The 13,036-nt window shown below is 38.8% G+C and overlaps 1 protein-coding gene across 1 annotated transcript in view; it reads right to left on the reverse strand.

Moving 5' to 3' along the window:
- bmpr1bb (bone morphogenetic protein receptor, type IBb) overlaps positions 1-13,036 on the reverse strand; it is a 52,060-nt gene that overhangs the window by 10,045 nt on the left and 28,979 nt on the right. Inside the window, exon 4 of the mRNA XM_008424250.3 lies at positions 8,349-8,641. Within this exon, the coding sequence (XP_008422472.2) occupies positions 8,349-8,439 (91 nt within the window). The 5' untranslated portion in view covers positions 8,440-8,641. The remainder of the gene's footprint in view (positions 1-8,348; positions 8,642-13,036) is intronic.

A 13,036-nucleotide genomic window follows, 5' to 3' on the forward strand; every position in this document is an offset into this window, starting at 1 on the left:
TTTGATTTTGTAGATTTTATGAAATAAAAAAGGACAAACATTTTTTTGACAGGTCAAAACGCAAAGACACATGGTCTGATCAGAACTGTCTGTACCTTGATCTAAGATTCAGGTAAAGTAGGAGACGTAAAAAAAAAATTAAAGAAAACTTTTAACCAGAACTTTCTCCTCACTTACTCAAATTACATACTTGAATTTGAAATTTTAGTTAATTATACATTATGCTTTTACAGTAAAATATGCATTTATTTTAAGGGAATGCACAAATCTTTACCTGAGGTGCCTGTGAATGTATCTGAGTATCTATAAAATTGAAATAAAATAGTAAATATAGTCTTAGAGCAACTGAAAAAGTGCACACTATTTTCTTTTTCCCTTCCTTCACTCGTGTCCTAAACATTCACACAGCTTTAAATTTGCTATGTCTGCGGCGTGGCACACTCAAGGTCATCCTGAAACCAGATCTGTGTCCCCCACACATTCCACAAGCGGCTCCTCAAAGCCAACATGATGTAGCACACAAACATGGTCAAACTCTGGGAAATTTGAAGTGTAGAAGATAGGTAAATTATTCTTGCTGCAGGAACTGGAACTGTAGCTCAGCGTCATCGTCAGCGGGTCTGTAAACATTTCACAGTTTATGTGCTGCTGTTACCTTGGCTCTCGTCTCTGTATCTCCAAATACAGTTTGGTTAATGATCTCGTCTGTCCTCTCTATGGGAAAAGAACCTTCAATATGAACTGAGAGTCAATAATGCAACCAACAGTTCCTGAGTGAAGATAATTTGATAATTAGTAAATTGATGAATGCGTGACAAAGAGTTTCTTGTGTGAGTCCAGTGAGCATATCTCATGTTTCAAAGACAAGAGGGTCTGAAGGATTGCCCTGTGGTGTAACATTTAGACATGTGGGTCGAAGCCGTGTACACAGGTTGATAAATTGATTGGCTCAAATTAGACTGAACACAATATCACACCATTTTTAAAAAGAAAAGACATTGAACCCCTTTCTTGAAGTTCAGTATTTGTGGATTCACCTATTTGCAGATTTTTCTGTAGAATGCGACTCCAAATTATTTGTGGAAAATTCACAGATTTATTCAAGAGAGCATGTCAACATCAAAAGAAACTAGAAAACCTGGGTGCAATGCTACTTGACATGCTACTGGCTGCCGTTTGGAGAGAAGCCAATCCAGGAGCGGCATTTATTTTTCTTGGTACCGATTGGCTGCAACCCCAAGATCAAAGTGGGTTAGTGGTAGTGCAAAAGCAGTTTGTGTTACTGCATATTAAGATATATTTTGTGTTCGAACTACAGTATAGTTTGCGTCTCAAGCATTTCTGGATTTGAGATGCTCTCTCAACTCTCGGGCTTCAGGGTGGGTGGTGGCTGTGATCCCCAACGCCTGTCAATACCGTAGGATCCATTTTACTCAGTTTATTTAGTGGAAAGGTCAGAATTTTTTTCCTTTTATATTTCAGAGAAAGCTATGTGTGATTGGGACACATAACATGGTAATTTTGGAAAGGAAAAATGTACAGATAAAGAACAACAATGGTATTACTGCTCCCAAACTAGTTTGCCATGTGTAAGCATACTAAGCAAAAAAAAAAACAGCTCTGATTCATAAACAAGCCCATTGTTTTTTCAAATATCAGTTCAGGTGGTTCGACCATATGATCAACATTTCTTCTTTGTTTGGAGGTTGTCGTTTTTTTTGCACAATCACAGAAGGAAAAATATTTTACCTTAGCTAAACTGATGGGGGCTATTTTACCTTCAATGACATTACGATCAGGATTTGTTGGCATGTTCCAGAGAGCTTCAGTTCAGACACAGACAATAGCAGTCAATAAAATTAACAATTAGAGATCGATGTCATGACTAATGTTTCCAGAGATTAGAACGAAATGCCGGCAGGAGGATTTTAGGTCAATAAAATAAGCTCTATAAAGTACTCCCATTAACAGCACTGTTTCACTCGAGCAGCAGCTGCTTAATCTGTGAGCTTTAAGACAGACCGATTGCTGAACACCGAAGGTACCGAGGCAAACATGAGAGGGAAGGAGAGATAAGTTGCTCCAGGTGGCCATAATAAATAACCTCCTCAAAGGAGGCATCTTCCCCGGAGCCTCCAGAGTTCAGCCCGACTCCACTGGGGTCACACCCAGCCTGCAGGAGGGCCATGCATCCTCTCCCACCCTAACATCGCACCATTCCTCCTAACCACCCCCCTACAGGCCTCAAAGAACCTCTGCCACATGAGACACCTACACATGTGCAAACATCATACAAGAAAGCGCATTCCACGCCGTCTCGCTGCCATTCTGGGTCATCCATTTCCATCATGCCGTTTCCTTCAACCTGTTCCCCCCCGTCTACCTGGTGAGACCGGCCTGCCTCGCCAGAAGGCTACAACCACCCACAAAGGGATCTTTGTGTCGCTGACCCTGCACCACATTGCATTCTTGTGCCAAAGTCAGAGTCTTTCAGGAATTGACACAGTTTTCATGGAGAAAATGTGGCGCATAGATGTGAATACTGCTACATCAACAAATGTTTACTTAAACACAGACGGCATATTCAAAGCAAAATGAGGCCTGCAAACTAATAAGCAATGAGTAAAAATGGATTACACACACAGTTGCATCTCAAATTGGAATATCAAGGAAAAGGTTATTTATTCTTAACAGGTTTTTTTGGTAATCTTAGTGTTTATGACAGAGCCACTTAAATCCCAATGTTTAGATCCTCAGATAACTGAAATGTTACAAGACCAGATATATTTTTATATTATTATGAGCCTGACAATTATGATAAAGACTACTGACTAAGTTGTCCAGCAGACAGTAAGTGAGATGCATCTGCAGAGTACATGCACGTACTGGTATTCAGTAATTTATATAGTAACTGAATTTTGGTTTCATTAGCTTTAAGCCATAACAATCTTAAATAATGGCAATACATGCAAAAACGATAACACAAATATATAATCTTGTATGTAAATTAAATCTAATCTAAGATTGAATTATTGAAAAAAAAGTTTCAATTGCATCATTATTTGACAAAATACCCTCATTCAGACACAATTATGATCACAAAAAGCAAAGATGCTGTGTTTTTCTGCACTTTGTTGTGTGGTATTCAACACGCAACCTTGATCCCATTTTCTCGGATAATTTTTTTTTAAACATCATTTCCCCACAATTCCCATCATTGCACCTCCCTGCTCCTCTATCTGTCTGTGTGGTCTGAACTTACTGGAAAAAAGCCACAATATGCTGGGGTTCATTACAGATGTAGTGAAAGACTGCAACCATAGTCTCACCACAGTATGTTACTCTAGCCAACAACAATGCCTCTCATAAAAAAAATGTAAAAAAAAAATGGGTATATGCTTCTATCTTTATGCACAAAAATTTCCATCAGATGAACTTCAGTTTACTGGGAAGACTGAAAATAAGAGCTGAGATTTTGAAAGTGCAAACCACTTAAATTTGTGGGAAAATATTAAACCCCAGCTCCAAGAAAATCATTCTTACTGCTCATAACTAAGCCAAAATTATTAATACCTTCAGATTGAGTTTTAAAATGATTTTCAGTTTACCAAGAAGTTTGTTTCTGGCAGGAGAGATGACCACCTCTCGAAAGACAGTAGAACAATGTAAAAGGAGGATCAGTTTTGAAATAAATATTTATATTTGAATGAAAAATTGTACGTTAAAAACATTATTCCCAATCGAGTCTGGGATTGCAACATCAATCAAGTCTCTCTTATAACTCCTGACCATCATTTTACATGTTTCCACTGTTATTTTGAAGATTTAACCCTAACCCCCTAGTGGTCCGCAAGATACTGCATGTAAACAACTGTTTATTTGGCGTGATGTGAGCTCAAAGTGCTACTCAGACAGCTAGTTTACCAAAGAATTGTCTTTAAAATTAGTTATGGATAAGTGGCTTAAAACCAGGTCAAGAAAAACTCAAGACCCAAGGTCAGGAATAAACGTAATCAGAGGAAGTCATACCTGCTGCTGATGTCATTCATAAGCAATTCAGTTCTTTTGACGGCTCTATGCCAGGAGTGAGTCTCAGTTGGTGGGAACTGTTCTTTACGGCTTTACTTGCTGCTCACACGTAAACGGCTATTGTTATGTTTACCTCATTAAAAATAATTAATCAAGTTAATTGAAAAGGTAATTAAATTAAATTGAAAATGTAATTAATTTAATTAGTTAAATACAATAGATAAATACAAATGACAGAAATTGGTGGGTAATTTTATATTTAATGGTGCAGAAGAGGATTTCTGTTTCTGGCAAACCAACTCTATTTTTCTTTTGTTGTGCTAATAGATTATAAAAACCCCTAAATGTTATTAATACATTTAGGTTTTTTTTTATTTCCATGTGTTTGACATGATCCACACTTTCAGTATTTGTAAATAACTCAAAATGCCCTGAGTGGACTCATGGCTTTGGTGGCCATTCTCATTTACCAAACAGCATGGATGAACAAAGAAAACAACAATAAGTACATAAAGAGACTAATATTTTCATTTCAGGTTGTATATATTAAGATTTTATGTTACTGTGGGGACATTTCAAGTTAGGTGGTCTGTGAGTGTCTGTTAAATTGGTTAAGTGGTCCTCAGCTGGAAAACGTTTGAGAAATTCTTTGTTAGTATGAATAATGTCTGACTTCTGTGTTGCTTTTGAGATCTTTATGGCTACTTTAAGATGCTAAACAGGTTTTATCTTAGTGATATCCTGATTTTACAAGCCAGTTATCAGAGAAGTTGTGTAACTGGTAAAATGCAACCAAAAAAGTGGTTATTTATTGTTAATTCACTGTTTACCAAGTACGGAGATTACATTTTGCATTAGGCCTGGTTGATTTGGAATGCTTTCCCACCCCCCAATACATTAAATACTTGAATGATTGCTTGTCCTATTTAATCGGATTATTTGTATGGTTACACATTTATGTTTGACACAAAAAGCTAAATCTAAATGGGGCACAAGAATTAATCCAACCTGGAGGTTCACAATGCAGATTTAGGAATGTTGCAAACATGAGCAAGTACAGAACAACCATGCAAAGCTTTTCCTTCAAGGCTAGACTGACTGCTGGAAAAGCACATCTGCACTAGGATCAGATTCTGTGCGAGGGGAACCATATTCACATCCTGACAGGAAGCAGCTCACAGAAGGCTGAAGGAGCCCAGTGCTGCTGAAGACCAACTGCTGCCGCGTTGCAATGCTGGACCTCTACGGCACGCTGCACTCTGACCTTGCTGCATAACACTAACTTCCACACGCATCTTTGAAAGGAAGTGTCAAAGTCACATAGTAATTTAAGAGAATCCCAACAACTGGTATGGAAAAGTTTGAATATTTGCTTTGGATTCAAGAGATTCAGTTGGAACCTCTGATGGTAGTCATCTACAGCCATCTAAATCTGAGCCCACCTGCAATTTGAATTCAAGATATATCCAGAACTAGAAACGTTTCCTCCTCATATTGTGGTCTTTAATGTGAAAAAAAAAAAAAAACAAGACTGCTGTTTTATTTGCAAATAACACACTGATCATAGTTATCCCTTTCTCTTCCCTTGTGTATTTCCAGCCAGTGGAATCCACCGCATACATACAAACACACACAACACGCTCCTACAGATAAAGATATATTCAATGTGCCTCTAGATAGCAAAAGACGTTTTAAAACTGTGTGGAGAAAAAAAACACTTCACTTTTGTAAACAGGAGGTCTGTGAGTTTTGCTCATACATGTGATGTCAAGGATCAATGCAGGACAGTGGAGGAGATAAAGAAACCTGATCTTTTTTTGACATTTGCAGTTGCTGCTGGATTTAGTCAAGTAGCTACTAAGAAATCACCTGGAGACTGTAACAATTACATTTTCAGCTTGATTGGGTCTGACCAGTAACTGGGCGGTCCCAAACTTAAACATTTAAAAACAAAAAGGTGTGGAAAGCTGCTTTCAAGAAAAAAAAAAAAAATTGGAGCATGTCAGTTGATTCAGACTGAGGAGAAGCGGGTAAGAAGATACAGCAAATAATAAGGCGGCTGAATTGCAAAGTTTCTCTCTTTTATCCTCATGAGCTTTTACAACCTCCATCTGTTATAAACATGCTGGATTTGGAAGGGATGTGGCCTTTTGGGAATACCAGAGGAAAGGATCTACATTCACAAGGAAAACAAACCGAAACTGTTGTTTTAGTGATTTTTAGCTAACCATGCTAATTGCTTATATAAGCTGCAACAGAGAGTTTAAAATGTCAATTCCAAACATTTTGGCAAAGTTTTAAAACAGTGAAATCCTGTTAAACTGCAACTACTCTCACACACATGCAGTGTGACACGTAGTCTTCTCCTGACAGAGGTTTTTAAAACCACTCACAGGGGGAAGGCTTTCAAAATGCAATTTTATGTTTTTCTTTTCATTGGAGTGCTTAAAAAGAAATCACAATCAGATAAAATTGGCAGGTCAAAGCATCAACACTTGTAAGGGTTCATAACCAGCTGGTTTCCCCTTTACAAAATCCACACAGATTATCTCATAGCCTGACATTCTGAATGAGAGAAATGGATTTGAATAACATAATTTTAAAAAACTAAAGATGATACCAGGTTGGGGTAGCAAATGTTTTAGTTTTGTGCTGCACCACCTCTGAATGACTGGGCTGGCATTCATCTATTTTCAGTGAACCTCACCAGGTTACAGAAACAGGTGGCAAACTGACCTTGCTGCCCAGATTTATGGCAACCTCCCACATGTTTAGCTCATTAGGGTGACCTTTTGAAGATCGGATCACAAAGAAACATGGTGGAATCCAACTTTGCAAAGAAATCTAAGATCCTCAGCCCATGGTATTATTTGTTAGTCAGCAAAGGCAAAAATATAAGCCTCATCCTCCACTGGTTCCCATAGCTGTTGCTGGGAAAGTGGAAATCAATGTTTCTTTTGAGCTATTTTTTCCACACTCTTGATATATTTGGGTGGCTGTTGAGTTTCAGACCTAACTGAGAGTTTCAGCTCTTACTCCGGTCCATCCAGAAGAGATTGGGAGATTCTGTGAAGGAGCATTCATCAGCAGCTGAGGTATTTCTTGACCAACTGTGAAAGTTACATTTAGCTCAGAGCCACACCGTCAGTCCGGGATTTTACAGCTGGTCTTTAGTTTTGACACAATTTCAGCACAGAGAGCCTTTGTGCAAGCCGTGAATTTATGCTTATTGTAACATGCAGGTCAATATCACTATTTCCAACATTTTTCACCAACTTTATCTGAACCCTGCTGAGCTTCTATATCTGGAAGAGTCAACACAAAGAAGCTAATTGACACGTGAAGAAAACGTTGGAACTTGGATCATTAAAGAATATCAGAAGAATAAAATAAGATACAGCTCATTAAGTATGAAACATAATAGAAATGAAATTAAGTAAACAGAAAAGAATGAGATAAAAAGCATAAAAACAAGATTTTTTAAAATGTTTTGTGGATTTTAATCAACTTACACAAAGAACTGAACGAGAAAGCAGAGAGTCACAGGCCCAAATGTTCTAGTTCATCTTTTTATGGGAACGTCTATAAACATTTTGCGTTTGTTGGAACATGTGGAGCCCAAATGATAATTTTACGACCTGGCATGGAACTGTGTGAGCATCACTGCAAACAATAATCTTCTTCACTCGGGGGATTCACTCTTTTTTTTTCTTTTTTTTTTGACTAATTAATGAATCTACAAAATGTCTGTACTTTGTAGTTCAAAACAAAGTTTCTCTAATGAACAATAAAAAAAAGGTATTGATTTATATGCAGGAGAAATTAATTCTATTGAAAATTTGAGTTTTATTGAATGTCAAGTACACATGATTTATGTTCGGATGGATATGTGGCTATAGAATACAAAATTCCAGAGCCCAATTTAGTCATTTTGAAAACATGATAATTTTCTCTTTTCAAGGGCAAAGAATCATTTTTAAGGTGTCATAAGCCTCTAGAGCACAATGACATATTGGCATTCAATGTATACCGAGTGTCCATCCTTAAATAATTAGAGGGGTTCCGATCATTTCTCTCAATGGAGTTTATCCCTCATCAATACCAGAAGGGAGAAATTGATAGATAACCTCCCAGAAGTAACAATCAACCTGTCGGCTCATTGTGATGTCAAGCAAAACAAGAGAAAACATGATCAGCATGATGAGTCTCACAAAAGAATGGATATCAAAGCTCAAAAAGAGAGCTACCTCATTCATAACAGTAATGGTGCAAGCATAAATACAGAGGAATTACAAGATGTTTTTCTGCGTGACGCTTACCATCAGAACCACAGCTCAGAGATGCAAGTCCAGCCACCAGAACAACAGCTTGCCAGGCCCGCTCTGCAGACAGCCACACCACCACAACCATCCTGCCAGCTCCGGCTTCCTCCCAAACCCAGAGGTGCTGCCTCCTGCTCAAGAAGGTCTGCTATTTTTTTTTTTTTAATCCTTTATGTGAAAAGGTTCGGGTCCTCTCCTTCTCTGCGTGTGACTCCCACTCTACTTCTCAGCACTCACAGGAACTTCTCACAGTTGCCTCGCAGCCTGCAGCAATCCTCCACACTGACAGCCTGGGAGAGACAGACATGGAGAAAGAAGATTGGGACAAAAGGGAAGGAGGGGGGAGAAGAGGGTGTTACTTCGCTGCTCTCTCACTGTGTTATTCGTCCAGCTCTGTGGCAGCTTCACAGCAGAGGCAACAGCTGAGTAGATCCACACATGTCCTCTCTGTTATTTCATACACACACAAATACATTGCAAACTAAAAAGGCAGATAAAATGAAAAGAAGCAGACGTAGCAAAAAGGAACTGAGCCATCGCCGTGAAGTTGACTACAAAATGAATGAAGCGTGAAACTCAGTTACAAATATAAAACCTTCCTGAAAGGACATGAAAACTTTATGTGGAACTAAGGACTTCAAAGAAAATGTGCAGAGGATCGGGTTTAATCCACTGGTATTAGTCCTGTGAGGCACAGAGAGTCTGACTGATGCCAAGAAGAAAGAGGCAGCTAAGACAAAATCCAGTTTAGAGCAGGTTCTCCAAAACTCTTCTGCTTCCACTTCGTAATATAACAGTGGAAGAGAGAGGGGGCCCAGATGGTCACTTGGTTACACAAGAATTACCTATTACCTAAGTTCATTAAATAGGGGTACAACACCATTATGACAAGGATACATTTTATTTGTATGAACACTTTTGTTTTTTGTGGCATTTCTGGCATTTATCATTATAATTATTTGTAATTCAAATTTTTGAAGTGGATTTCAAGACCACACATTTGTTCACCTAAATTTGTAACAACTGCCTGAAAGATAATTGTGCACTTTTTGTTTTCTGGTCTATTTGCAATTTAATTTGTTTACATTCCCATCCCCTGTCTTCATGTATAAAACATTATGTCCAATTTAGACCTCTCCCTCTGGGGAAACAGCTGGTTTTATTTTCAGTGGGTGTATTTTAGACAACAAGCATACAGTAACTTTTATTTCACTTAAACAGTATAACTAGGTAAGTCATCTGTTGCCAATAAATAGACAGGCGGGTTTCTTAATTTCTGTGCTATATTAAGGTCAGGTAATTTTATTTATATAGCACACTTTCAGCAACAAGGCAATTCTGTATCTACAGAAATCAGCTAAATGAGATTAGGTACACTGCAGTTGTAACTTTCTCCTAAATAAAAGTCAGAAAATTATAACTTTAGTCTGAAATTCCAATCTTATGCAATGAATGAAACAAAGGGATTTCAAGCTCTCATTGACCCTCGCTCATCTTAGTGTGACTATTGAACTAAAGCCACCCACAGATGTCTTTTGAACCCCAAATGCCGTGTATTAATCTGCACCCGAGTGTGCGATTTTATAGTTCATATGTGGGCTGAATCGTGTTAAGTTCTTCATACAGGCCAGTGAGGGGTGAAAATGCAACAGGGATCAGGCCGTCACACGTCAGGTGATTAGAGGCGATTAGAGCCAACACCCCCAGGCACAGCCTCGGCTTTGGCAAAGTCACACTAATCCAGCACCAGCAAGTAAAACTCAACCAAACTCTGGTAGAAACAGTAGAACCGCAGGCACAAATTCCAGCGGAGAACAATTTATGCATGCTACAAATTACAACAATGACCAAGTTGACAGATTGGATCAAGCTCCCAACAACAACCACACAAACCATAAACATGTTTTCTCCCTTGCAGCATTCTGAATCAAACTTTAAGAGGAAAACAAAACTGAAAAACGTGTTGATATGAGAATAAACCAACAACCACAATATGGGCGTCTCCACCCACCACCTGCCCCCTCTTACACACTGACTGGGTGGGAACTGCAGCCCCCAGGAGATACCTCTTCCTTCTGGAGCTCCACCAGTCCTGTAACTGTCACGTCTGATTTGTGCATAGCCGTGTGCTACATATGATAAGTCAGCCTATTCTGGGGTCTCGGTGCATGGGGAGCGATGTGAACGGGTCAGTGCACTTCACACACTCTTCTGCGCTCCATCAAATGCCCAGCGTGGAGCTACTCCGGAGCGACAGCCCACTCGGCCCAGAGGCCGGGAACGGGAAAGTTCAGTGGAGTGGCCGGCTCTGCAGGTGGGGGTCACGCCACCACACAGAGGGGGGTTGCAAGTGGGACACGGCATTTGTGAGGCCTATTTTTAGGCAAATTACCGCTCCCCTGCCTATTTTCTTTGCCTCTAGTTAATGGTTAGAATTTAAACAGCAAAGCACATCTGTTGTCCCAAGATTAGTTAAAAAGTCTTCAAACTGGTTAATTTATGAAGGTGCTTTTCAAGATGATTAGTTGTGCTTTAATTTCTTCTTAGAGATAAAACACAAGCTTTCAATTATTTTGTAAAAAAGCCTTGAGAGTATCTAGATTGCAGATCAGGCGCAACAAAGAACACATTTAGCACCTGCAATTTGGGGTGTTTTACAAAACAATAAAGGAACACAACAACAAAAAAAACACATTGAAACAAATAATACATCAAACAACAAAAACTTTCTTTCAGCATCAAATAAAAATACAAAAATTCAAATAAACAGGAAAGACATGGGAGGCTTTCCACCTCCATACACCGTCTCTTATCTGTGAGGGCTTAGCAAATGTATAATTATTATTCTAAAGCTGATTCATTAATAAAGAGTTTAAAAAACACTGAAGTAGGGTTACTCAATTTGTAACTTTTTTCTTGCCCCAGAGATAATTTTCAGGCCAATTTATTATTGCAAAAGCCAAACAGAAATACTGTGCTGCAGCTGCGACGCACATTGAGGTGAACTATGTCTGCTGTAGACAAGAAAAATGTGTAAAATGCATTTTCATGGCCCTCAGTGCCTGGCTTTGAGCTATCAGAGCAGTTGTTGATGTATTACTTTGGCTCCTTCGCTTTGAGAGAAACAGGGAGGTCATTTTCAGTTTGTTCTGTCGATTATGTGCACTACAAATTCTAGCCTGTCACAGTAAAAGTTCAAATAATAACCCTTAACTGCTTAAAGAAGTCTATCTCCATTGCATAAGAAAAATATTTGCTTCTGAAACGGAGATGCTACATGAACACTTGCGCCGGTATTGAAATGCACCATGGAAATTTGTTAAGTTCTTAATTTCAGAAAGGACTTTAAAAGGGCAAACACATGTTCCATCACACAGCAAGAAAAATGAGATGGATGACTGAGAAAAGTCAGCGCTAACCTGTTAAACAAAAAGCCGTGGCGGGACACAGATGATGGAATTACCTTGTGCAGAGATGGAATGCGTATCATGAACAAAGTTTCAGATGGAGCTAAAGTGATCCTATGCTCTGTGAAATCTAGAGGATTTTCAGCAGCTCACAGTTAAATCTGCTGTCATTGACTCCTGAAGAGTAGATTATTAGCATGGCATCACAGCTGTCTAGATCGAATGGTTCAATGTGATCTTCATCATCCAACAGGATAAAGATCAGACTTTAGGTCTTAAACGTCAGAAAAAAAAAAAATCACAAAATAAGGAGCATTAAACTTGTCGTCGTAAATGGACAGATTCTGGCACATTGAGATCACTTGTTTTTGACAGATTACAAAAAGGCTTAGAGGCATTGATAGGATTCTAAACCTCAGTCATTGCTCAGGATGGAGGCCTTTAAAATGAAGACATGGTGCAATCAGCTGGTTTTCTTCATAGATAAAGGTCTGTTGAGGCTGTACTGTGTTACTACAGGACAGAAAAAAATTAGCTGTAATGTTCTGTAGCGTATTGCACTGCACTGTAAACCAGAGGTCAGCAGCCCTGGTCCTCAGTGCACGCTGTCCTGCATGTTTTAGGTGTTTCCCTGGCTGCTGAACACCTAGTTTAAATGAATGGGTCATTAACAAGCTTTTGTAACAATTGCAGGCATGCAAAAAAAATAGGTAATGCAATCATTTGAGTCAGCTGTGTTGGAGTGGGGAAACATCTCAAACATGCGAGACGGACAGTGGGCCTTGGGGACCAGAGTTGGGGACCATTGCTGTGAAGTACTGCTCTTTCTGTGTTGCATTGAATTGAATTAGACTGAATTAATTTAGACTTGAATGTATATAATGAACAGAACCTGTCACAGAAAATGCTCGAGGAGAACCTTTATTAATTGAGTTTTTAAAAAAAATAAACTGAACTGTATTGATTAAAATGATGAAAACCTAATGCTTTAAATAATGAATACAAAAGTTCAAATTACATTTTGTTTCACCAGTACTGTGATGTTTGGGACATTTCTGGGGGATTTTTCCATATATAGTTGAAAACACACCCAGCTTTCCTTTCCAGCTATGCTGCACATTTAAACTAAACTGCTTCTCCTTTTTTTAGATGCAAGTCTGGCAAGAGAGAGTAAACATGTTCTTGATAATATGAGCGGTCTGGATGGACTAAACCAATAAAGGGGAAACAGTGTGCTGGATTACGATCTATTAACATTTCCTGTGGTTTTGACTAAAC

The sequence above is a fragment of the Poecilia reticulata genome, chromosome 12 (assembly GCF_904066995.2).
Source record: "Poecilia reticulata chromosome 12, P_reticulata-male-v2, whole genome shotgun sequence".
NCBI lineage: Eukaryota > Metazoa > Chordata > Actinopteri > Cyprinodontiformes > Poeciliidae > Poecilia > Poecilia reticulata.